At 47.4% G+C, this 23599-nt stretch overlaps 1 protein-coding gene across 1 annotated transcript; it reads right to left on the reverse strand.

Moving 5' to 3' along the window:
* Nucleotides 1-1851: 1851 nt before the first annotated feature.
* C8H10orf88 (chromosome 8 C10orf88 homolog) lies at nucleotides 1852-13789 on the reverse strand. The gene is made up of 5 exons (XM_040361329.1): nucleotides 13479-13789; nucleotides 11976-12261; nucleotides 8254-8460; nucleotides 5412-5734; nucleotides 1852-2491 (listed from the first exon to the last, which is right to left on the reverse strand). The coding sequence occupies exons 1-5, from the start codon at nucleotides 13610-13612 to the stop codon at nucleotides 2221-2223; spliced, it is 1221 nt and encodes a 406-aa protein (XP_040217263.1). The 5' UTR covers nucleotides 13613-13789; the 3' UTR covers nucleotides 1852-2220.
* Between the last annotated feature and the right edge of the window lie 9810 nt (nucleotides 13790-23599).

Consider the following 23599-nt stretch of genomic DNA (forward strand, 5'->3'; position numbering starts at 1 on the left):
TTTACGCTACGCCGCCTTAAGTCAGAGAGGCAAGTGCTGTATTCACAAAGCACTTGCCTCCTAACTTACGGCGGTGTAGCGTAAATGGAGCCGGCGTAAGCGCGCCGAATTTAAATGAGGATGGGGGGGCGTGTTTTATGGAAATTATTGGTGACCCGACGTGATTGACGTTTTTTTTACGAACAGCGCATGCGCCGTCCGTGTACATTTTCCAGTGTGCATTGCTCCAAAGTACGCCGCAAGGACGTATTGGTTTTGACGTGAACATAAATTACATCCAGCCTCATTGACGGACGACTTACGCAAACGACGTAAAAATTTCAAATTTCGACGCGGGAACGACGGCCATACTTAACATTGGCTACGCCACCTAGGGGGCAGCTTTATCTTTACGCGACGTATCTCTTACGGAAACGGCGGATCTTTACTGCGACGGGCGCACGTACGTTCGTGAATCGGCGTATCTAGTCATTTACATATTCTACGCCGAACTCAACGGAAGCGCCACCTAGCGGCCAGCGGAAAAATTGAGCATACACTTAAACTTACGACGGCTTAGACTCCGAGTTACGTCGGCGTATCTACTGATACGCCGGCGTAACTATTTGTGAATCCGGCTATTAAACTTTTCAAAAATAACGACAATTTTATGCACAGATCTGGTATAAAAACTGAACAAGAAAACACTTGACTACAGGTAAGCCTATAACAGGACTTACCTGTACCTACCCTGGATATCCCCTAAACCTGCACAGTAGGAGATATCCCCTGTATCAGCATGTGCCGACATCATCAGCACTGTCATGCTGTTGCTTCAGTAAGGCCCCTTTCACACGGGGAAGTGGAGGTGGGGTGACGGTATAGCGGCGCGATTTTTAGCGGTGCGGTTTTAACCCCCGCTAGCGGCCGAAAAAGGGTTAATACCGCCCGCAATGGGCCTCTGTAGAGGCGCATTGCGGGCGGTATTACCGCGGTTTCCCATTGATTTCAATGGGAAGGAGCGGTAAACACGCCGCTCCTATATGCATAAGCTCATTATGCCTTTGTCTTGCAGGTATTTTTTTTTTGTTAAAGGGTTTACAACCACTTTAATGTTGTTATTGCTGGCTAGCACCTTGCTGTGGGTGGCTACTGGCTGGCCTGGCATCTTGCTGTGACTGGGTGGCTGCCCTCAGTGGCCTGGCACCTTGCTGTGGGCAGCTGCTGGCTGGCCTGTCACCTTACTGTGATTGGGTGGCTGCTGGCTGGCCTGGCACCTTGCTGTGGGCGGCTGCTGGCTTGTCAGCTTACTGTGATTGGGTAGCTGCTGGCTGGCCTGGCACCTTGCTGTGATTGGGAGGCTGCTGGCTGGCCTGGCACCTTGCTGTGGGTGGCTGCTGGCTGGCCTGTCACCTTGCTGTGATTGGGAGGCTGCTGGCTGGCCTGGCACCTTGCTGTGGGTGGCTGCTGGCTGGCCTGTCACCTTGCTGTGGGTGGGTGGCTGCTGGCTGGCCTCAGTGGCCTGGCACCTTAGTGTCGAGGCGAGGGAGGCCTGTCAGACTTAGAATGTTAGACCCAGTGCGCAGAGGTGTAATGACGGCGTGTACGTGTGCCGTGCGCCCCTGTGCACTGGGTCTGCAGGCTTTTGGGTCCCAAAAAGATGGCTGCGGCCCACAGAGACCAATAATCCGTAATATCTGTCTAGTTTGTTGCCGATACTGATATTTTGGAAAATGCAGATTTCGGCAGTCCTGATAATTGGTCGATCCCTATGGTACTGTATGCTTGAAATCTTCAGCCAGAGGTATCTCTTGAATGCAGAGGGACAGGCAGAGGGACAGGTAAACAATAAAGGACTCCAGGTGACAGGGTCATTTTAAATATATATTAATACAAGGTAGGTATCACCAACAGATAAAAAAAGACAGCCGTTTCTTAAAATCATAACCAAAGCTTTAAAACTGACAAATCCATTTCCATATTTGTATTATGTAGTCCTGCTGTGGTGTGCAGCTGGTGAATAAAAAATGGCTTCCATGGATTTGGATCACAAACCGCATATATTTGTGATGATACCGTGTGGCAACAGTTTAGGTAAGAGGTCAGCAGTCACATCGCTGAATGACTCTCCTGTACTAACAAGAAGAGACGTCCTACCGAAGGATTCCCCCGATCCTCTGATGGTTGGGCGGCAGCCCGAGCTGACCGTTGGGCCGCCAGTCCGATCTGACCGTTGGGATATTATTGCACTGACAGTATGTTGTTACAGTCACCGTCATCCTGAGTGTAATCCATGTGCCCATTGACAAGTTTATCTCCTGTAGCCCCAGGATGCGGAGGATTAGACCTCCCGCCTCTCTCCAGTAAACATACAAATATCTGATCTATTCTGGTGTCCAGGTGATCCTGTAAATATCTCATCCTCTGATCAATGTGCTTCATAAGATTCCTCTCCAGACGCTCCATGTGAGCGGACAGCACTTTCTCCAAAGCTGGGTCCAGCTTGTCTTCTCTGTAATAAAAAGTAAAAACATTTCAGACAAGTAAAAAAAAAAAAAACAAGCACTGAGCTACTAAGAACATCGAGCAAACCCGACAACAGCTGTATTTAGCGCTCCCAAAACGCCCTGCCCATTGAAATGAATGGGCAGTGCTTCCAAAACGCCTGAAAAGTGATTCGTAAGCGCCGCTTTTAACCCCTCCTTTAGGATTAAAAGCGTCCCGCCGGCAGCCGAAAAACACTGCTTAAAGCGGAGTTCCACCTAAAAATGGAACTTGCGCTTAACCCACTCCTTGACCTCTTACATGCCACATTTGGCATGTAATTTTTTGGGGGAGGGTAGTGGGGGCTTCAGGAGAAGTGGGACTTCCTGTCCCACTTCCTCTTTCCGCCGAGGGGCTGGTAAGGCGATTAGCTTAATCGTCTTATTGCAGCCCCTCCCTGTAGGCGAGCGCCTGTCCAATCGGATGGCGCAGCGCCGCTCGCACATGCGCAGTGCTGCTAGCGCATGCGCAGTGGGTGCCCAGCCGTGAAGCCAAAAGCTGTCACTGCCAGGTGCCCACACTAGGAATGAAGACGCCGGCCGGCAAGGGGGGCGAGGAGCGGAGCCCCGGCCGGCGCGTCGCTGGAACCGTGGAGCAGGTAAGTGTCTGTTTATTAAAAGCCAGCAGCTACACTTTTTGTAGCTGCTGACTTTTAATAAACTTAAAAACAGGCTGGAACACCCCTTTAAAGAGCGCTAAGACACCGCTAAAACGAGCACCGCTTTAGCGCCAACGTGGCCGCAAGCCCCAGTGTGAAAGGGGTCTTAGAACCACTTTAAAGTGGTTGTAAACCCAACCACACAACTTGAACCTACAGGTAAGCCTAGATTAATGCTTACCTGTAGGTGCAAGAAATATCTCCTCAATCTACAAGGTCTAGGAGATATCCACACCAATGACAGGTGCCGATGCAAACGGCGCAGGCGCACTGACCGTGCCGTTTGTCAATGGCATTATTGTAGATAATGCCATATTTCCGCGCATGCGCGGGACAGGCAGAGTGACGTCATCACCGCTCCGGCCAATCACAGCGCTGGAGCGGCGATAACAGGAAGAAGCGAAGAGGGGACATGGCGGCAGCGGTGGACGGGACGGAGGAGGACTACGGGGGCTTCCATGCTGTGCATACTAGCTCATCTTGCCTTTCTCTTGCAGGTTTTTTTTTTTTTTTTTTAATTACTTCCTCTTTAAAGCGGAGTTCCAACCAAAAATGACCATTGGGATTCTCGGGCACTGAGAGGGCCCCATGCCACTAGGGGGCCCCATCAGGGTTACCAGGCTCAATAAAACCAGGGACAGTATGTAAAAATCTGTGTTTTTTTACATCTGTCCCTGATATGTCCAAAACCGACATGCTTTTGATGTGAAAATCCTGAGATTTTAGCTGCCCGGCCTCTGCACTGCCTCCTGGCGTGGTGGCCATCTGTAAGCCGGGGGGCCCCATAATCTTCTATTGCCCGGGGGCCCCATGAGTTGTCAGTCCGCCCCTGAATGGAACTTCCGCTTTTCAGAATCCTCCCCCCCTTCGGTGTCACATTTGGCACCTTTCAGGGGGGAGGAGGGAGCAGATACCTGTGTAATACAGGTATCCCACTATCTACGCCACTTCCGGCGCCTTCTCCGCACCCCCCCCCCCACTGTCTTTTGGGAGAGACACAGGTCCCAAAAGACAGTAAGGACCAGTGGGGTCGCGCATGCGCAGTAGGGAACCAGGAAGTGAGGCCGCAAGGCTTCACTTCCTGACTCTCTTACCGAAGATAGTGGCGGCGGAACCCGAGAGCAGAGGGATAGATCGACTTCGGGTGCCGACATCTCAGGCGCCCTGGACAGGCAAGTGTCCTTATTTGTAGTTGCTGACTTTAACCACTTAAGGACCGCCTAACGGCGATATACGTTGGCAGAATGGCACCGCTGGGCGCGGCCCGGTCCGAATCTCCATGGCCCCGGGACTCGATCGCCGCTGGAGTCCCGCGATCGCTCCCTGGAGCTGAAGAAGGGGGAAAGCCGTGTGTAAACACAGCTTCCCCGTTCTTCACTGTGGCGCTGTCATCGATTGTGTGTTCCCTAATATAGGGACGCACAATCAATGACTTCAGACCTACAGCCACACCCCCCTACAGTTGTAAACACACATGAGGTCACACTTAAACCCTTCTGCGCCCCTTTGTGGTTAACTCCCAAACTGCAATTGTCATTTTCATAGTAAACAATGCAATTTAAATGCATTTTTTGCTGTGAAAATGACAATGGTCACAAAAATGTGTCAAAATTGTCCGAAGTGTCCGCCATAATGTCGCAGTCACGAAAAAAAATCGCTGATCGCCGTCATTAGTAGTAAAAAAAAAATTATTAATAAAAATGCAATAAAACTATCCCCTATTTTGTAAACGCTATAAATTTTGCGCAAAGCAATCGATAAACGCTTATTGCGATTTTTTTTACCAAAAATAGGTAAAAGAATACGTATCGGCCTAAACTGAGGGAAAAAAAATAATTTTTATATGTTTTTGGGATATTTATTACAGCAACAAGTGAAAAATATTGAATTTTTTTCAAAATTGTCGCTCTATTTTTGTTTATAGCGCAAAAAATAAAAACCGCAGAGGTGATCAAATACCACCAAAAGAAAGCTCTATTTGTGGTGAAAAAAGGACGCCAATTTTGTTTGGGAGCCACGTCGCACGACCGCGCAATTGTCAGTTAAAGAGACGCAGTGCCGAATCACAAAGAGTGGCCTGGTCTTTGGCCAGCAAAATGGTCCGGGGCTGAAGCGGTTAAACAGCGCTAAAACAAGCGCCACTTTAGCGCCAACGCGGCCGCAAGCCCCAGTGTGAAAGGGATCTTAGAACCACTTTAAGATTTGTCTTTTGAGTGTCTAAATGACCCACCTTGCCATGGAACACGACTTCCCTCCGCCGTCTCTATCAGCGTTTCTCTGCACAGTAAGATTTTGCAGGAGAGGTAGAATGGATTCAGGGGAGACGGCCTGACCCAGCTGGTTCTGCAGGAATGAAGACATCATAGACTTGACATCGGTGGGTGGAGCTTGATGGGAGGAGGAAGGACTCTGTGCAGCTTCCAGTCTTGTATCGGGAACCGTTTGGGCCAGTTGGGGAGTTTCTTCTTTTGGATCCTTTTTGTTCTGATGATACGCCTGAGGCTGGAAGCTGCCAAACAGCTGCAGTAAGTGAGACCCAAATGGAGCCTGATTCTGTAAACAAGAAATACATAAACTGAAGGGAACTGCAGACTCCGTGCACCTCCCAATCACAACAAGTTCACTGCAGTCACCACCATGCAAAGATCCGAGGGGGACATGCAAGGAAAAGAAAAAACAGCATTTTAGCTTGCACATGATTGGATCATAATCAGCAGAGCTTCCCCTCATTTCACATTTTCCCCTTCAGATCTACAGCGACTGCACTTCCAGGTGCACTTTGCACTTGTAGTTTTGCGCTTGTAGTGCAAAGTGGATTTGCCTTTCGTAAATGTATCGGTATGGCCTGTGGGACCCAGAAGGATGCGGGGTACTCCTGTTTCAGCTTCACCAATGACTCTTGTGTCTAGGGTCATCCTATGTCCACTAGGGGCATAGGATGACTGAGAAATCATATTTTGAATTACATGAGATGGGACAGTAATTCACAATGTATTGCAGGATATCTTGAAATATTACAGGTGGTTAATTAAGACCAACAGGTCAATAGGACAGTGATTCATTCAATGTGGGAACACTGGCTGTTATTGTGTTAATTAAGCCTGGCTCCTAAGATATTTCATGGGGCTATGCTAATTGACCCTGTATTGTGTGAACGTCTATTGATGATAATAGGTGATGTGACTTGGCACCCTCTAAAGGTCAGACGTCTGACTTATGTTTACTAAAGGAATGTGTATTGAATAGAAGGGGAAAAGAGCTGGAGTCATGAAGGCTGCCATGTCAGCTATAGTAATTAACTCATGTAGACCTGGCACCAGAAAGTCTGTCTAAGATGTGGATTGAGGGGGACTCGTTAGGGCCCATTGTGTGATGTTGTGGGTGGAGTGTGTCATTGTCCCTTTGGTTACTGCAGCATGCTTTCAACTGTATAAAAAGAGCCTAAGTTTACCATTAAAGTGTCATTCTGTTTGGAACCAGAGACAGAGCTGTGTGTCTCGTTTCTGGGGGAAATCCAATGGGTCATGTCTGCTGGATTGTGGAGTGTCGGAAGATGTCTTGGGTTGGTGGAATGGAATATCGTAACGGCGTTAACCCCTGACCGTTACAGTAAATAACCCCCATGGACTTAAAAAAAGCAGACACTCCAAGGTTGATTTTGGCCCCATTTCACACTTGTGTGACTTGTCCTGCGATTGGGACTGAAAAGTCGCAAGACAAGTCGTACCCCATGATTTCCACTCAGTACCATTTCACTCCCGCATGTCAGTCCCGATTTCAGAGACATCGGTGCGGATTTCTGTAAATCGCAGCCGAAATTGTAAAAAAGTAGTACAGAAACAATTATTTTTTTTTTAATTCATGCCGCAACGTCGCACAGATCAGGACGGTGCCATTGACTGCAATTGCCACCGATTTGACGTGTCAAATTGCATGTCAAAACGCTCCAGTATGAACCAGGGCAAAATCACGTCTCGGCAATGTAAAAGGGGCCTTACTAAAACTGGAGAGTACAAATCTGGTCCAGCTGTGCATTGTAGCTAATCAGCTTCTGACTTCAGCTTGTTCAATTAACCACTTAAGGACCGCCTCCTGCACATATACGTCGGCAGAATGGCACGGCTGGGCACAAGCACGTACCTGTACATCCTCTAAGTGCCCAACCGTGGGTCGTGGGCGCATGCCGTGGGTATGCGATACATACTAGCACATTATGCCTTTACTTTGCAGGAAAGAAAACAGAAAACAAAAAAAAAGCAGAGTTTACTTCCTTTTTAGCTGGTTCTCGACCGCCCCGCATTCATGCAGCTCTCGTTCTGGGAGGACATCATATGATGGCGTTCCAGAACAGCCACTCTCATAGGGGCGTGCAGCATGGCGGGCGCGCCATGTTACTAGGACACGGCGTGACCCCGATCTCTGTAAAGAGCCAAGTCCACAGCTCTTTAACCATGTGATCGGCGGTGTCCAATCACAGCCGGTCACATGTAAACACGGAGATGCCGGTAATCGACTCTCATCGCCTCACACTGATAGAGGGTGTGGCCAGGAGAGCCGATCAGCGGCATCTCCTCACAGGGGGACATCTAGGTGTGTAATCGGGGTACAGATCATCAGTGCCCCGATTACAGAATCGCAATTTAGTGTCGCCAATGAGTGCCCACCAGTTGCAGCAATCAGTGCCCACCACTGCCACCAACCAGCGCTCATTAGCAATGTCAGTCAGTGCCACCCATCAATGTCCATCACTGCTGTCGATCAACGCCTTTAAGTGTTGCCCATCAGTGCCACCCAATAATGCCCATCAGTACCGCCTATCAGTGCGGCATATTAGTGCCTCCTCTTCAGTGCCACCTAATCAATGCCCACCAGTTTAGCCTATCAGTGCCGCCTCATCAGCGCACAATCATAAAGGCGAAAAATTACACAGAATCGCCGGCCGAAAAAGATGATATTTGGATGATGCCTGCAGCCACAGATATCTCCACTCATAGTCCTTGACGTCACATGACTTACCTTGGGTGGCTGGTTAAAGGGATTGCAGCCCCCGTTAGCAGCACACGCATGCTCACCTTCTGCTGTGCTCGCACCATGTTCATGAGCTGCTCGGCTCCAGGTGACATTTTCCCGCCCATGCTGTCCATCATACTCTGCACACGCTCCAGATTAATGGACGTCCCCGTCACAGGTGGAGTCTGGGAGCTTCTCTGAGGGGCGGACCTCACTTGCACTGCGATCTCACCCACAAGGACACTTTGTTTTTCTCCAAGTGAAAGTAGCTGCAAAAAGGGGAAAAAGAAACATTCCCTATATCAGTGAAATAAAAAGAGAAGTAAATGTAATAATAAACTTCTGCATGGAAATTCTTAACCGCTTCCCGAACGGACTCCTGTACACATACGTCGGCAGAATGGCACAGCTGGGCAAAGCAACTTATATTTACGTCACTTTAAAATTCCCGCCGTGCGGGCGCGCACCCCATGCCCGCGAGCTCTGTGATCGTGGGACCCACGATCGGTCACAGGATCTGAAGAACGGGAAGAGGTGTGTTCCCCGTTCTTCACAGTGGCAATGTCACTGATCGTCTGTTCCCTGATATAGGACGCCAATTTTGTTTGGGAGCCACGTCGCACGACCGCGATATTGTCAGTTAAAGCGACGCAGTCCTGTATCGCAAAAACTGGCCAGGTCTTTTACCTGCATAATGGTCCGGGTCTTAAGTGGTTAAAGGGGTTGTAAAGGTAAAATATGTTTCTCTAAATAGCTTCCTTTACTTAGTGCCGTCCTCCTTCACTTACCTCATCCTTCCATTTTGCTTTTAAATGTCCTTATTTCTTCTGAGAAATCCTCACTTCCTGTTCTTCTGTCTGTAACTCACACAGATCCCGGTTCTCGCTCTGTCACAAGCGATTGCGGGTGCCAGTGACTTGTCGTTAAGGTTCCCCTATCCAGATGGTTCCTGCAAGAACTGCGCAGGCGCAATCCTCGCCAACGGAAATCTCCGAACCTCACCCAGCATCCAGACTCATTCCTTAACATCCCCGTGGATTGGAGGATGTTAAAAAAAAGAGGAGGCCGAGCAAATCGAGGACGTGAGGCCGACTGGCCACTTTCCTCAAATTCCACGTCGCCCTGGATGCCGGCAGAGGTTCGGAGATTTCCGTCGGCAAGGATTGCGCCTGCGCAGTCCTTACAGGAACCATCTGGATAGCCGGAACCATATTGGCAGATCACCGGCATTCATCGCGCCCCAACCGTGCACTCGCATCGGCTCCGGGGACATGCCCGCCCCTAGTGGACAAAAGGCAAAGTGACTCAACACAACGTTGTTTCGCCCAGCCGTGCCATTCTGACGCAGTAAAACTGCGGCGGCTGGTCGGCAAGTGGTTAAAGGTCACAGCCCCCCACCCATACCAACCCCTCCCTTAATGAATCTTGGTGTTGTTCTCCCTGCAGGCTCCTGTCTTTTTGTTTTATATTTGTTGCATCTGTACATGGCTCCCCCCCCCCCACAGCTGAATTATCCATTCACAGAGACCTGTGAATGGAGAGACTACAAGTCCCATCCATCATTTTGTTTATATGTGAATTCATCATTCATGTCATTTAATTGCTGACATCAAATTATGTTCACATTGATATAGACCCAATTATTTCACAAGCAGCGCAGCTTACATCCATTTTTAATTTACCCTCTGTTTATCTGACAAATTTTTGCTGCGGCAGCTAAATTACGTTTTTTCATTATTAGATATCACATCACTAATAATAGATCCCAGAGACCAGCGCTGTATTATTTCATACACACTACAAGTCCCATCCGCCACCACGAGAGGGGCTGGAATTTCTCAATGGAACATACTGTAAGTGCAGCGGCATCTCCATGTGTGCAGTCCATTGAGACTTCCCCAAGCCCTGTCACCTTGGTATGGACCTGAGCTGGATGATTATTATTATTATTTTTTTTTTTAAATCAGTGCGGGTGCATTTATTAGATTTTTTTTGCAAAAGCTGGAATATTAATTAAAGGGGTTGTAAAGGTAACATTTCTTTCCCTAAATATCTTCCTTTACCTTAGTGCAGTCCTCCTTCACTTACCTCATCCTTCCATTTTGCTTTTAAATGTCCTTATTTCTTCTGAGAAATCCTCACTTCCTGTTCTTCTGTCTGTAACTCCACACAGTAATGCAAGGCTTTCTCCCTGGTGTGGAGTGTCGTGCTCGCCTCCTCCCTTGGACTACAGGAGAGTCAGGACGCTCTCTACGTTGCAGATAGAGAAAGGAGCTGTGTGTTAGTGGGCGTCCTGACTCTCCTGTAGTCCAAGAGAGGGGGCGAGCACGACACTCCACACATGGGAGAAAGCCTCGCATTACTGTGTGGAGTTACAGACAGAAGAACAGGAAGTGAGGATTTCTCAGAAGAAATAAGGACATTTAAAAGCAAAATGGAAGGATGAGGTAAGTGAAGGAGGACTGCACTAAGGTAAAGGAAGCTATTTAGAGGGAAAAAAAAAATTACCGTTACAACCACTTTAAGCCTGGGTTTGCACTATTGCACCCTGAAAGTCGCGCATTTTTGCTGCAAAATTTCATGCGACTTGAAGCAATGCCTGTGTATTCTTGAGGTCTATGAACCTCAAGTCGCATTAAAGTAGTGCAGGGACTTCTTTGAAGTCGCTGCGACTTGAAATCTCACAGATATGAATGGTACTCATTGGAAAACATGGGGTATGACTTGTCATGCAACTGTAAAGTACCAAGTCGTATGACAAGTCGCACTAGTGGAAACGTAGCCTTAACCACTTCCTGACGGCCATACGGCTTTATAGGGCCGCAGTGTGGATCCTAATTTCTGGGAGGCCTCTGGCCACTGGGGGGCGCGTACCCGCCGCATCACTGAGATGCCGATGCGCGTGCCTGGCGGCCGCGATGCCTGCCAGGCACCCGCGATCTGCGGTTACAGAGACAAGGACGTGGATCTGTGTGTGTAAACACAGAGCTCCACGTCCTGTCAGGGAGAGAGGAGACCGATCTGTGTCCCCTGTACATAGGGACACGGATTGGTCACCTCCCCCAGTCAGTCCCCTTCCCCCACAGTTAGAAACACTATGCAGGGTACACATTTAACCCCTCCCTCACCCCCTAGTGTTAACCCCTTCAATGCCAGTCACATTTATACAGTAATTAGTGCATATTTATAGCACAGATCGCTGTATAATTGTGAATGGTGCCAAAAATGTGTCAAAAGTGTCCGGTGTGTCCGCCATAATGTCGCAGATCCAATAAAAATCGCAGATCGCCACTATTACTAGTAAAAAAAAAAAATTTATAAAAAAAAAAAATTCTGTCCCCTATTTTGTAGGCGCTATAACTTTTTTACAAACCAGTCGCTTATTGCGATTTTTTTTTTTTTGTTTTAACAAAAATATGTAGAAGAATACGTATCGACCTAAACTGAGAATTTTTTTTTTTTTTTTTAAATTGGGCTATTTATTATAGCAACAAGTAAAAAATCAAAAAAAAAAAAATTCAAAATTGTCGCTCTTTTTTGTTTATAGCGCAAAAAATAAAAACCGCAGAGGTGATCAAATACCACCAAAAGAAAGCTCTATTTGTGGGGAAAAAGGACGTCAATTTTGTTTGGGAGCCACGTCGCACGACCGCGCAATTGTCAGTTAAAGCGACGCAGTGCCGGAAGCTGAAATTTCACCGGGGCAGGAGGGGGGTATATGTGCCCAGTAAGCAAGTGGTTAATGATGGGTGTGCTTTAAGTAGGCAGACACCTGAAGATGTACCTTGACTTTACAAGCGGGTGCAGGAAAATCGAACTTCAGGTATGCTCTGTACAAGGCAAAGGGCTCCTCGTCTCCACAACCTCCGAAGGAACATCTTTCTCCTCGACTGGTACCCAAATATTCCTCCTCCTCCTCACCATCCTCAGAGATGCTGTACACCTCTATGGTTCTGGCTTCACTGCATAAGCTGACCTCCAGTATATGGCGGGTCCCTTGTGCAGCACTGGAGATGGTCAGGGTGCAAGGAAGGACATCGCTTGGCAGCTCCAAAGTCACACACTCCTCCCTGAAAGAAAACACAAAGCATGTCACTGTGTTTGTTTTATTTTTTTACAATTTAATATTTTCAATATTTATTACAATTCTTTTTTTTAAATATTGTGGGGGAGGAAAAGTAGGGAGACATCTTTTCAGGAGAGAGATAGTTGTGCAGAGGAGGGGCATTAGGTAAAGTTCTGCAAGGGAGGGGCAATGGGGAGCCGGTTGAGCAAGAAGCCAGTGCCATCTATTTGCGAGCTGCTCTTACCTTTGAAGGGGGGGGGGTGTATAGCTCAGCAGGGGTGGGATAGAGGAGACTCTGTAGGGGGTGGGGGCAGTGGACAGCCAGTTCTGCACAGGGGAGAAAGTGGGGAAGTATGGAGACATTTTTGTTGAAGAGTGACAATAGGGAAAGAACTATGCAGGGGAGGGGCAGTTAGGAGATGGCTTTGCAAGGGAGGAAAATAGAGGGAGGCTTAGTTTCGCAGGGGAGGGACAGTGGGGAGATTGCTTGGTAGAGGAAGGATGATGGGGAAGGGGGACAGGGGAAGAGTATTGGAAGGGAGAGGTGTTAGGTCTGTAGGGGAGGAACAGTGGGAAGATGGTTGTGCAGGGAGGGATATTAGGTAGAGTACTGCAAGGGTGGAGCATTTGAGAGACAACTATGCAGGGGAGGGACATTAGGTAGAGTTCTGCGTGGGAGGAGCATGGGGGGAGACAACTATGCAGGGGAGGGACATTAGGTAGAGTTCTGCGTAGGAGGAGCATTGGGGAGACAACTATGATGGGGGGGGGGGGCATTAGGTAGAGTTATGCAAAGGATGGACATTGGGGAGACAACTATGCAGGGGAGGGACATTGGAGAGACAACTATGCAGGGGAGGGGCATTAGGTAGAGTTATGCAAGGGACGGACATTGGGGAGACAACTATGCAGGGGAGGGACATTAAGTTCTGCAAGAGGGGGGCATTGGAGAGACAACTATGCAGGGGAGGGACATTGGGTAGAGTTCTGTAAGGGAGGGGCATTGGAGAGACATCTATGCAGGGGAGGGACATTAGGTAGAGTTATGCAGGGGAGGGGCATTGGAGAGACAACTATGCAGGGGAGGGACATTAGGTAGAGTTCTGCAAGGGAGGGGCATTGGAGAAACAACTATGCAGGGGAGGGGCATTGAAGAGACACCTACGCAGGGGGGGGGGGGCAGCAGTGAGCCGGGGCCATCCAATGACAAGCTGATCTCACCTTGATGTGATTCCCGGGGTGGTGGTAGCTGGTTGGTCGGGGCCTGTCACATGGAGCACAGAGGAGAGATCACCATGACAGAGCCAGGAGCTGGAGCACAGCACAGGGCCCCGGGCACTCCGCACTGAGGACATCTCCCGGCACTGCTAGGCCATCCCTGGACCTGTCATCACCATATTACAGAGTTCTACCCGCCCGCTGGGACACTCTCTGCATTACAGCAAAAATCAATGAGCTCCTGTAGAGAGGAACAGATTATCCAAGGAACAACTTCCGCCCGCTGCAGAAGGCACTAGAGATGTCTGTCGTCGGAGGCCATTTTGTCGTAGTCCGTCCTCGTCCGCTGCCAGCGGCCATTCTGTCGAAGCTTCTCTTTACAAGCCTAATGTCTTTACTCAAACGTAACCCTGCTAATATACCTTGTTGATCTCCTACTCAAGTCATGCTTTCATTATCGTTTTCTCGCCATTTCAATAATGTACCTGGATGAGGAGTTTTGGTCTCCGAAAAAATGGCCGCCGTTTCATCAGATTTGGTGACCCGTCAGACTTTAAAACGGAAACGGAAGTAACGCCATCTTGCTACACTCCGTGTAAACACGGGTATGAGTCAGGTGTAGCAGGCGGAGTTAGAGGACTGGGGGCGGCTCTTATCCTCAGCCTGCACACAGCGCCACCTATGGGTTGGTTGAAAAAAGGGAGCATTGAAGATAAGGCAGCTTCAGAGTTCATAAGCCCCATTTATGTGACTCTGAGGATCTCTCCAGCTGGAGTTATAAACTGTACAATGTGCGCCGAAGTCTTATCCTTTCATTGCCTTTTTTGCTGGCATTAAGAGCCTCTTCCATTTGTTATGCATCTTTTTGGGGTTAAAAAAAGAAGAAAAATGCATCCTTTAACCACTTAAGACCCAGACCTTTAGGCAGGTAAAGGACTCGGCCAGGTTTTGCGATTCGGCACTGCATCGCTTTAACTGACAATTGCGCGGTCATGCGACGTGGCTCCCAAACAAAATTGGCGTCCTTTTTTTCCCACAAATAGAGCTTTCTTTTGGTGGTATTTGATCACCTCTGCGGTTTTTATTTTTTGCGCTATAAACAAAAATAGAGCGACAATTTTGATGCGAAAGAACTGGGAATGCGCTGGGCTGCAAAAAGCTCAGTGCGCATGCTCCAGTTTTCGGCGGAAAACGTCAATGACGCCGACGTGTGCGTCATTGACGTAAAGTCATATTCAAGAACGACTTACGTAAACGACGTACCCGACGAAAAAACACGACGGGGACCCGACGCCATCCGTAACATGGCCTACGTGAGACTTGCGGAAACTTACCCCTCATATAGCAGGAGTAAGTTTCCGCTTACGCAAACGACGTTAGCGACGGTTACGCAACGCGAACTCGTTCGGGAATCGGCGTAGAAGGATCATTTGCATACGCAAATGACTCCTTCACGTAAATGCCATCTAGCGGCGGCCGGCGTCATTGCATTTAAGATCCGCCAGTGTAAGTGACTTACAGATGGCGGATCTTAAGTGTATCTATGCAAAAATGATTCTAAGAATCAGGAGCATAGATACACGGGTCAAAAAAGGGAGTTACGATGGAGTATCCTGACTTACTCCATCGTAACTTCACTGAGAATATGGCCCAATATTTTTAACTTTTTGCTATAATAACTATCCCCCCCCCAAAAAAATATATATATATATATATATTAGGGCTGTGCGTTAAACGCGATATTAACGGCGTTAACGCAAACCCATGTTAACGCCGTCAATATTTTTATCGCGCGATTAACGCAGGAGCCCTCGGGGTGGACGTGCAGAGTGTGCAGCGGCGCGGCACGGCTTACCTTTTCGCTGGATTCACAGGCAAGTTACTCACCTTGTCCCTGGATCCAGCGATGCCACCCCGCTGTGTGATCGAGCGGGTCCTCCTTGCTTGGCGGGTCCTCCTCGCTCGGCGGGTCCTCCTCGCTCGATTCACAGTGCCTGTGTGACGCCGAGCTCCGTTCCCTGCGACGTTACGACGCACAGGAGCGGAGAACGGCGCCAAATTTAAAAAAGTAAACAAACACAATACACACAGTATACTGTAATCTTATAGATTACAGCACTGTATGTAAAAAATACACACCCCCCTTGTCCCTAGTGGTCTGCCCAGTGCCCTACATGTACTTTTATAAAAATAAAAACTATTCTTTCTGCCTGAAAAACTGTAGATTGTCCAAAAGTGTCCCTTTATGTCAAAAATGGTTTTAGATCAGCTAGAAAACAGCGATAATAAATTATAATCACTTGCAGAATTGTGCGATATTTGTGGGGAAATTCGTCATAAATTAGAGCGATTAATCGTGAGTTAACTATGACATTAATGCGATTAATCGCGATTAAAAATTTTAATCGTTTGACAGCACTAATATATATATATATATATATATATAAAAAAATATCCTCAGTTTAGGCCGATACGTATTCTTCTACCTATAGTTGGTAAAAAAAAATCGCAATAAGCGTTTATCGATTGGTTTGCGCAAAATTTATAGCGTTTACAAAATAGGGGATAGTTTTATGGCATTTTTATACATTTTTTTTTTTACTACTAATGGCGGCGATCAGCGTTTTTTTTTTTTTCGTGACTGCGACACTATGGCGGACACTTCGGACAATTTTGACACATTTTTGGGACCATTGTCATTTATACAGCAATCAGTGCTATAAAAATGCATTGTTTACTGTGAAAATGACAACTGCAGTTTGGGAGTTAACCACTAGGGGGCGCTGAAGGGGTTAAGTGTGACCTCATCTGTGTTTCTAACTGAAGGGGGGCGGGGCTGGACATGTGACGTCATTGATCGTGTTTCCCTATATCAGGGATCACACGATCGATGACGGTGCCACAGTGAAGAACGGGGAAGCTGTGTTTACATACGGCTCTCCCCATTCTTCAGTTCCGGGGACCGATCGCGGGACTCCAGCAGCGATCGGGTCCGCTGGTCCTGCGGCCGCGGTCACGGAGCTTTGGACCGGGTCGCGGGCGCGCGCCCGCGACCCACGGCTGGGCACTTAAAGAGGACATACAGGTACGTGCTTGTGCCTAGCCGTGCCATTCTGCCGACGTATATCTGAAGGAGGCGGTCCTTAAGTGGTTAAATCCTATGGAACTCTTAAAAAGGACCAAGCCTCTTTTTGAGATTTGTTGTTTACAAGTTAAAATCAGGTTGTTGTTTTTTGCTAGAAAATTACTTAGAACCCCCAAACATTATATATTTATATATTTTTCCAGACACCCTAGGCCAGGAGTGTCAATCTCAATTTCATTGATGGCCGCATTATGATTGCCCTCAAAAGGGTCGGTTGTATCTGTAAGATTAGATGTCCAGCGCATCCCCTCCACTTACTTAAGGGCCCAGTCACACCTGAGTGTTTTGTAGCCTGAAGCTTGAAGCTATAAAACGCTAGAGGGGAAAAAATCCATTATTCCCCAAAACGCCTGAAGCCGAACGCCTGAAGCTCAAACAAGTTCTGGACCCTTTTTTGTCGCGTGAATCGGGCTGATTTGGGCGTTTTTGAACATTTGTATTCCCATAGAAACTAGTGGAACTGCTCAATTCAAGCATTAGGTAGAGTTATGCAGGGGATGGACATTGGGGAGACAACTATGCAGGGGAAGGGCATTAGGTAGAGTTATGCAAGGGACGGACATTGGGATGACAACTATGCAGGGGAGGGACATTAAGTTCTGCAAGGGAGGGGCATTGGAGAGACAACTATGCAGGGGAGGGACATTGGAGAGACAACTATGCAGGGGAGGGGCATTAGGTATTGTTATGCAAGGGATAGACATTGGCATGACAACTATGCAGGGGAGGGACATTAAGTTCTGCAAGGGAAGGGCATTGGAGAGACAACTATGCAGGGGAGGGACATTGGAGAGACAACTATGCAGGGGAGGGGCATTAGGTAGAGTTATGCAAGGGACGGACATTGGGATGACAACTATGCAGGGGAGGGACATTAAGTTCTGCAAGGGAGGGGCATTGGAGAGACAACTATGCGGGGGAGGGACATTGGGTGGAGTTCTGTAAGGGAGGGGCATTGGAGAGACAAACATAGCAACAAATGATGAAAGAGATGAGCATTTTTCCTATTGGCTAAAATAAAAAACGACGAAGTTCAAAAATGTTGGACAACGCTGTATGCAAACGTGCGAATACGTGAGTGAGTGGAAAACGTATATAGCGCTACACATGCGAACTGAATCGCCTCTGGGCGCTTGTTTGACCATTTCTCCTTTGACCTCAAAAGAGATGGGTTTTGATCTTTCTCCTAAAGGCCAAGTGGTTCTCCTCCAACCGAATGGCGGTTGGTAAAGTGTTCCAAAGTCGAGGGCCCAGGACAGCAACAAAATGTGCGACAAAATGCTCAAAAACACTACGCTCACGTGTGAATGGGGCCTTAGATGTCAAGAGCCACTTCACCATCAGAAGTTGAGTCCCCCACTCTCCCTTACATCACAGTGCACCCCCCTTTCCTTATGCTGCTGCTGAGAAGAAGCTGGATGCATTGATTGAAAGCAGAAAGTAAGGGTCTGGAGGAGGAAAAGAGGAGGGCTGGAGCTCCCCTGCAGCTGCAGGAGAGGTGCGAGGGCCACATGAAATGGCCTAAAGGGCCGGATTCCGCCCGCGGGCCTTGTGTTTGACACCTGTGCCCTAGAGAATAAAATGGCGGTCATTGCAATACTTTCTGTCACACCTTATTTGCGCAGCGGTCTTACAAACACAATTATTTTTGAAAAAAATACACTTTTTTGAATAATGAAATAAGACAACAGTAAAGTTAGCCCAATTTTTTTTCTATATTGTGAAAAGATGATGTTACGCCGAGTAAATTGTTACCCAACATGTCACGCTTCAAAATTGCGCCCGCTCCACAAAGTTTGACCCTTAAAAATCTCCATGGGCGACATTTAAACATTTCTACATGTTGCATGTTTTGAGTTACAGAGGAGGTCTAGGGCTAGAATTATTGCTCTCGCTCTATCGATCGTGGTGATACCTCGCATGTGTGGTTTAACCACTTCCATACCAGGCACTTACGCACCTTCCTGCCCAAGCCAATTTTCAGGTTTCAGCGCTGTCGCACTTTGAATGACAATTGCGCGGTCATGCTACACTGTACCCAAACAAAATTGGCGTCCTTTTTTACCCACAAATAGAGCTTTCTTTTGGTGGTATTTGATCACCTCTGCGATTTTTTTTTATTACGCAACAACTAAAAAAAGACTGAAAATTTGGGAAAAAAATTATGTTTTTATTTTTTTCTGTTCATTTTTTTGTAAATACGTTTTTCTCTTTTAATTACGGGCACTGATATGGTGGCACTGATGGGCACCGATGAGATGGCACTGATGGACATCGATGAGGTAGTACTGACGGGCACAGATGAGGTGGCACTGATTGGCGGCGCTGGTATGCAGCACTGATGGGCACTCATAGGCGGCACTGATGGGCACACATAGGCGGCACTGATGGGCACACATAGGCGGCACTGATGGGCACTCTTGGGCGGCACTGGGCACTCATAGGCGGCACTGATGGGCACACATAGGCGGCACTGATGGGCACTCTTGGGCGGCACTGGGCACTCATAGGCGGCACAGATGGGCACTCATGGGCGGCACAGATGGGCACTCATGGGCGGCACTTATGGGTGGCACTGATGGATACTTATGGGTGGCACAGATGGGCACTGATAGGTGGGCACTGGGCATGGATGGGCACTGTGGGGTGGCACTGGACACTGGGGTGGCACTGATGGACACTGTGGGGCAGCACAGGTGATTTACCCAGGTTGCCAGTCAGTGCCCATTTGTGGGCACTGATTGGCATCTTTTTTTTTTTAATGCTTTATTTTTTTTTACTTTTTTTTTTTTTTTGTTTGGCCCACCCTGGTGGTCCAGGGTGGGCTTCCCTGGTGGTCCATGTGGCGATCCGAGGGGGGGATGCGCTGATAGACAATCAGCGCGAACCCCCCCTGACAGGAGAGCCGCCGATCGGATCTTCTCTACTCGTGTCTGTCAGACGCGAGTGAGGAAGAGCCATCGACGGCTCTTCCTGTTTACATCGTGATCAGCCGTGATTGGACACGGCTGATCACGTGGTAAAGAGTCTCCGCCGGAGGCTCTTTACCGAGATCGGAGATGCAGGGTGTCAGACTGACACCCCGCATCACCGATCGCCGCGATGCGCGCCCCCACGGGCGCGCGCGGCATGAAATCCTGCAGGACGTTCGTGAACGTCCTGTCAGGATTTCACAACCACTTCCCGGACGTAAATCGGCCATAGGCCGGGCGGGAAGTGGTTAAACACCTTTTTTATATGTGGGCGTGACTTACGCATGTGAGCTCGTCGGGACTTGGAGTTTTAAATATTTTTTATTTTTTTTATTTAACTTTTTATTTTATTTTTTACATTGTCTATTTAAAAAAATGTTTGGGTCACTTTTATTCCTATTACAAGGAATGTAAACATCTCTTGTAATAGAAAAAAAGCATGACAGGTCTTCTTTAACGTGAGATTTGGAAACTTCCTGTAGTCCCAATGGCCACATGCCACATTTGGGGGGGGGCTTCGTTAGGAGTGGGACTTCCTGTCCCACTTCCTCCTTCCAGGCACATCTCTCCATAAAGAGGACCTGTCACACACCATTTCTATTACAAGGGATGTTTACATTCCTTGTAATTGGAATAAAAGTGCTAAAAATAAAATAAAATAAATAATAAAAATTATATCTTTTTTTTAAAACGCCTGTCCCCGTTAGCTCGCGTTTAGAAGCGAACACACACATAAGTCCCGCCCCCATATGTAAACGCCGTTCAAACCACACATGTGAGGTGTCGCCGCGTGCGTTAGAGCGCAAGTAACAATTCTAGCACTAGACCTCCTCTGTAACTCAAAACTGGTAACCTGTAAAAAAAAAAAACAACGTCCCCTATGGAGATATTTAAGTACTAAAGCTTGACGCCATTCCATGAGTGTGTGCAATTTAACTCCATGCCGACCAGCCGCCGCTCCTGACTCCCGCGCGCGTGCCCGGCGGTCGCGATCACCGCCGGGCACCCGCGATCGCTCGTTACAGAGCGGGGACCGGGAGCTGTGTGTGTAAACACACAGCTCCCGGTCCTGTCAGGGGGGGGGGGGAATGCTGATCTTCTGTTCATACAATGTATGAACAGAAGATCAGTCATTTCCCCTAGTGAGGCCACCCCCCCCTACAGTTAGAACACACCCAGGGAACATACTTAACCCCTTCCCCGCCCCCTAGTGTTAACCCCTTTACTGCCAGTGGCATTTTTATAGTAATCAATGCATTTTTATAGCACTGATCGCTAAAAAAATGCCAATGGTCCCAAAAATGTGTCCGAAGTGTCCGCCATAATGTCGCAGTACCGAAAAAAAATCACTGATCGCCGCCATTACTAGTAAGAAAAAAATATTCATAAAAATGCCAAAAAATACCCCCTATTTTGTAAACGCTATAACTTTTGTGCAAACCAATCAATAAACGCTTATTGCGATTTTTTTTTTTTTTACGAAAAATATGTAGAAGAATACGTATCGGCCTAAACTGAGGAAAAAAAATGTTTTTTTATATATTTTTGGGGGATATTTATTATAGCAAAAAGTAAAAAATATTCATTATTTTCAAAATTGACGCTCTATTTTTGTTTATAGCGCAAAAACTAAAAACCGCAGAGGTGATCAAATACCACCAAAAGAAAGCTCTATTTGTGGGGAAAAAAGGACGCCAATTTTGTTTGGGAGCCACGTCGCACGACCGCGCAATTGTCAGTTAAAGCGACGCAGTGCCGAATCGCAAAAAGTGCTCTGGTCTTTGACCAGCAATATGGTCCGGGGGTTAAGTGGTTAAAAGCGTGACATGTTGGGTATCTATTTACTCGGCGTAACATCATCTTTCACATTAAAAATTGGGCTAAATTTACTGTTTTGTTATTTTATAATTCATGAAAGTTTTTTTTTTTTATTGAAAAATTATTGCGCAAATACCGTGTGAGATAAAAAGTTGCAATGACCGCCATTTTATTTCCTAGGGTGTCTGCTAAAAAAAAAAACATATATAATGTTTGGGGGTTCTGAGTAATTTTCTAGCAAAATGAATATGATTTTTACATGTAAGCCCCTGTTCAAATCATTAGTAAGACCTCATCTGGAATATGCAGTTCAGTTTTGGGCTCCAGTTCTCAAAAAGGATATCGGGGAACTGGAGAAAGTGCAGAGAAGGGCAACCAAACTGATAAGAGGAATGGAGGAGCTCAGCTATGAGGAAAGATTAGAGGAACTAAATTTATTCTCTCTTGAGAAGAGGAGAATAAAGGGGGATATGATCAACATGTACTAATATATAAGGGGTCCATACAGTGAACTTGGTGTTGAGTTATTCACTTTACGGTCAACACTGAGGACAAGGGGGCACTCTTTACATCTAGAGCAGGGATATGCAATTAGAGGACCTCCAGCTTTTGCAGAACTACAAGTCCCATGAGGCATAGCAAGACACTGACAGCCACAAGCAAGACACCCACAGGCATGATGGGACTTGTAGTTTTGCAACATCTGGAGGTCCGCTAATTGCATATCCCTGATCTAGAGGAAAAGAGATTCCATCTCCAAATACGGAAAGGTTTCTTCATAGTAAGAGCTGTGATAATGTCTAACAGACTCCCTCCAGAGGTGGTTCTGGCCAGATCAGTAGATTGCTTTAAGAAAGGCCTGGATACTTTCCTAAATGTACAGAATATAACTGAGTACTAAGATTTGTAGGTAAAGTTGATCCGGGGAAAATCCGATTGCCTCTCGGGGGATCAGGAAGGATTTTTTCCCCTGCTGTAGCAAATTGGATCTCATGCTCTGCTGTTTTTTTTTTTTGCCTTCCTCTGGATCAACTGTGGGTATAGAATTGTGTATATGGGATTGTATGATATTTTTTTTTTTTTTATAGTTGAACTGGATGGACTTTTGTCTTTTTTCAACCTGACTAACTATGGGCCAGATTCAGGTAGAACTGCGGCGGCGTAACGTATCGTAGATACGTTACACCGCCGCAAGTTTTCTTCGCAAGTGCCTGATTCACAAAGCACTTGCAATGAAAACCTACGCTGGCGGCCTCCGGCGTAAGCCCGCGTAATTTAAAGGGGCGTGTGCCATTTAAATTAGGCGCGCTCCAGCGCCGGGCCTACTGCGCATGCTCCGTTCTGAAATTCCCGCCGTGCTTTGCGCGAACTAACGTAATTTTTTCGAACGGCGACGTGCGTAGCGTACTTCCGTATTTCCGGACGTCTTACGCAAACGGCGTGAATTTTTAAATTTCGACGCGGGAACGACGGCCATACTTTATACAGCACATACGTGTGCTGTGTAAAGTTAGGGCACCCAAAACGACGACCAAATTTGCGACGGGAAACTAGACTAGCAGCGACGTAGCGAACGTGAAAAACCGTCGTGGATCGCCGTAACTCCTAATTTGCATACCCGACGCTAGTTTACGACGCAAACTCCCCCCAGCGGCGGCCGCGGTACTGCATCCTAAGATCCGACAGTGTAAAACAATTACACCTGTCGGATCTTAGGGATATCTATGCGACTGATTCTATGAATCAGACACATAGATAGAACAACAGATACGACGGAGTATCTGCTCTGTGAATCTGGCCCTATGTAACTATGTAGGAGAGGAGTGCCAGAATAGGCCCAGTAAAAGTCTCAAGGGCAAATTGATGCAATTCTCTATATCATATTTGAGGAATGATGAGCAGCAATATATTACATTGCATGTATTTTATGACTGGGCTGTAAAATGCATGCCTTGAGGAGCAGATAACAGTATTTGTACTCCAATATAAATCAGTCCTATAGTAATGAATTGATTTTCTACTTTCATTTTGCTGTAGTAGAACACATGCACTTCACTGCAGGGCATCGCTCCCAACTGTCCCTGATTTCGAGGGACTGTCCCTGATTTGGAGCAATGTCCCTCTGTCCCTCATTCCCCCCCATTTGTCCCTCATTTTGGTCTGATCTATATAGTTGTATATAAAATTCA

The sequence above is a fragment of the Rana temporaria genome, chromosome 8 (genome assembly GCF_905171775.1).
Source record: "Rana temporaria chromosome 8, aRanTem1.1, whole genome shotgun sequence".
NCBI classification, from domain to species: Eukaryota; Metazoa; Chordata; class Amphibia; order Anura; family Ranidae; genus Rana; species Rana temporaria.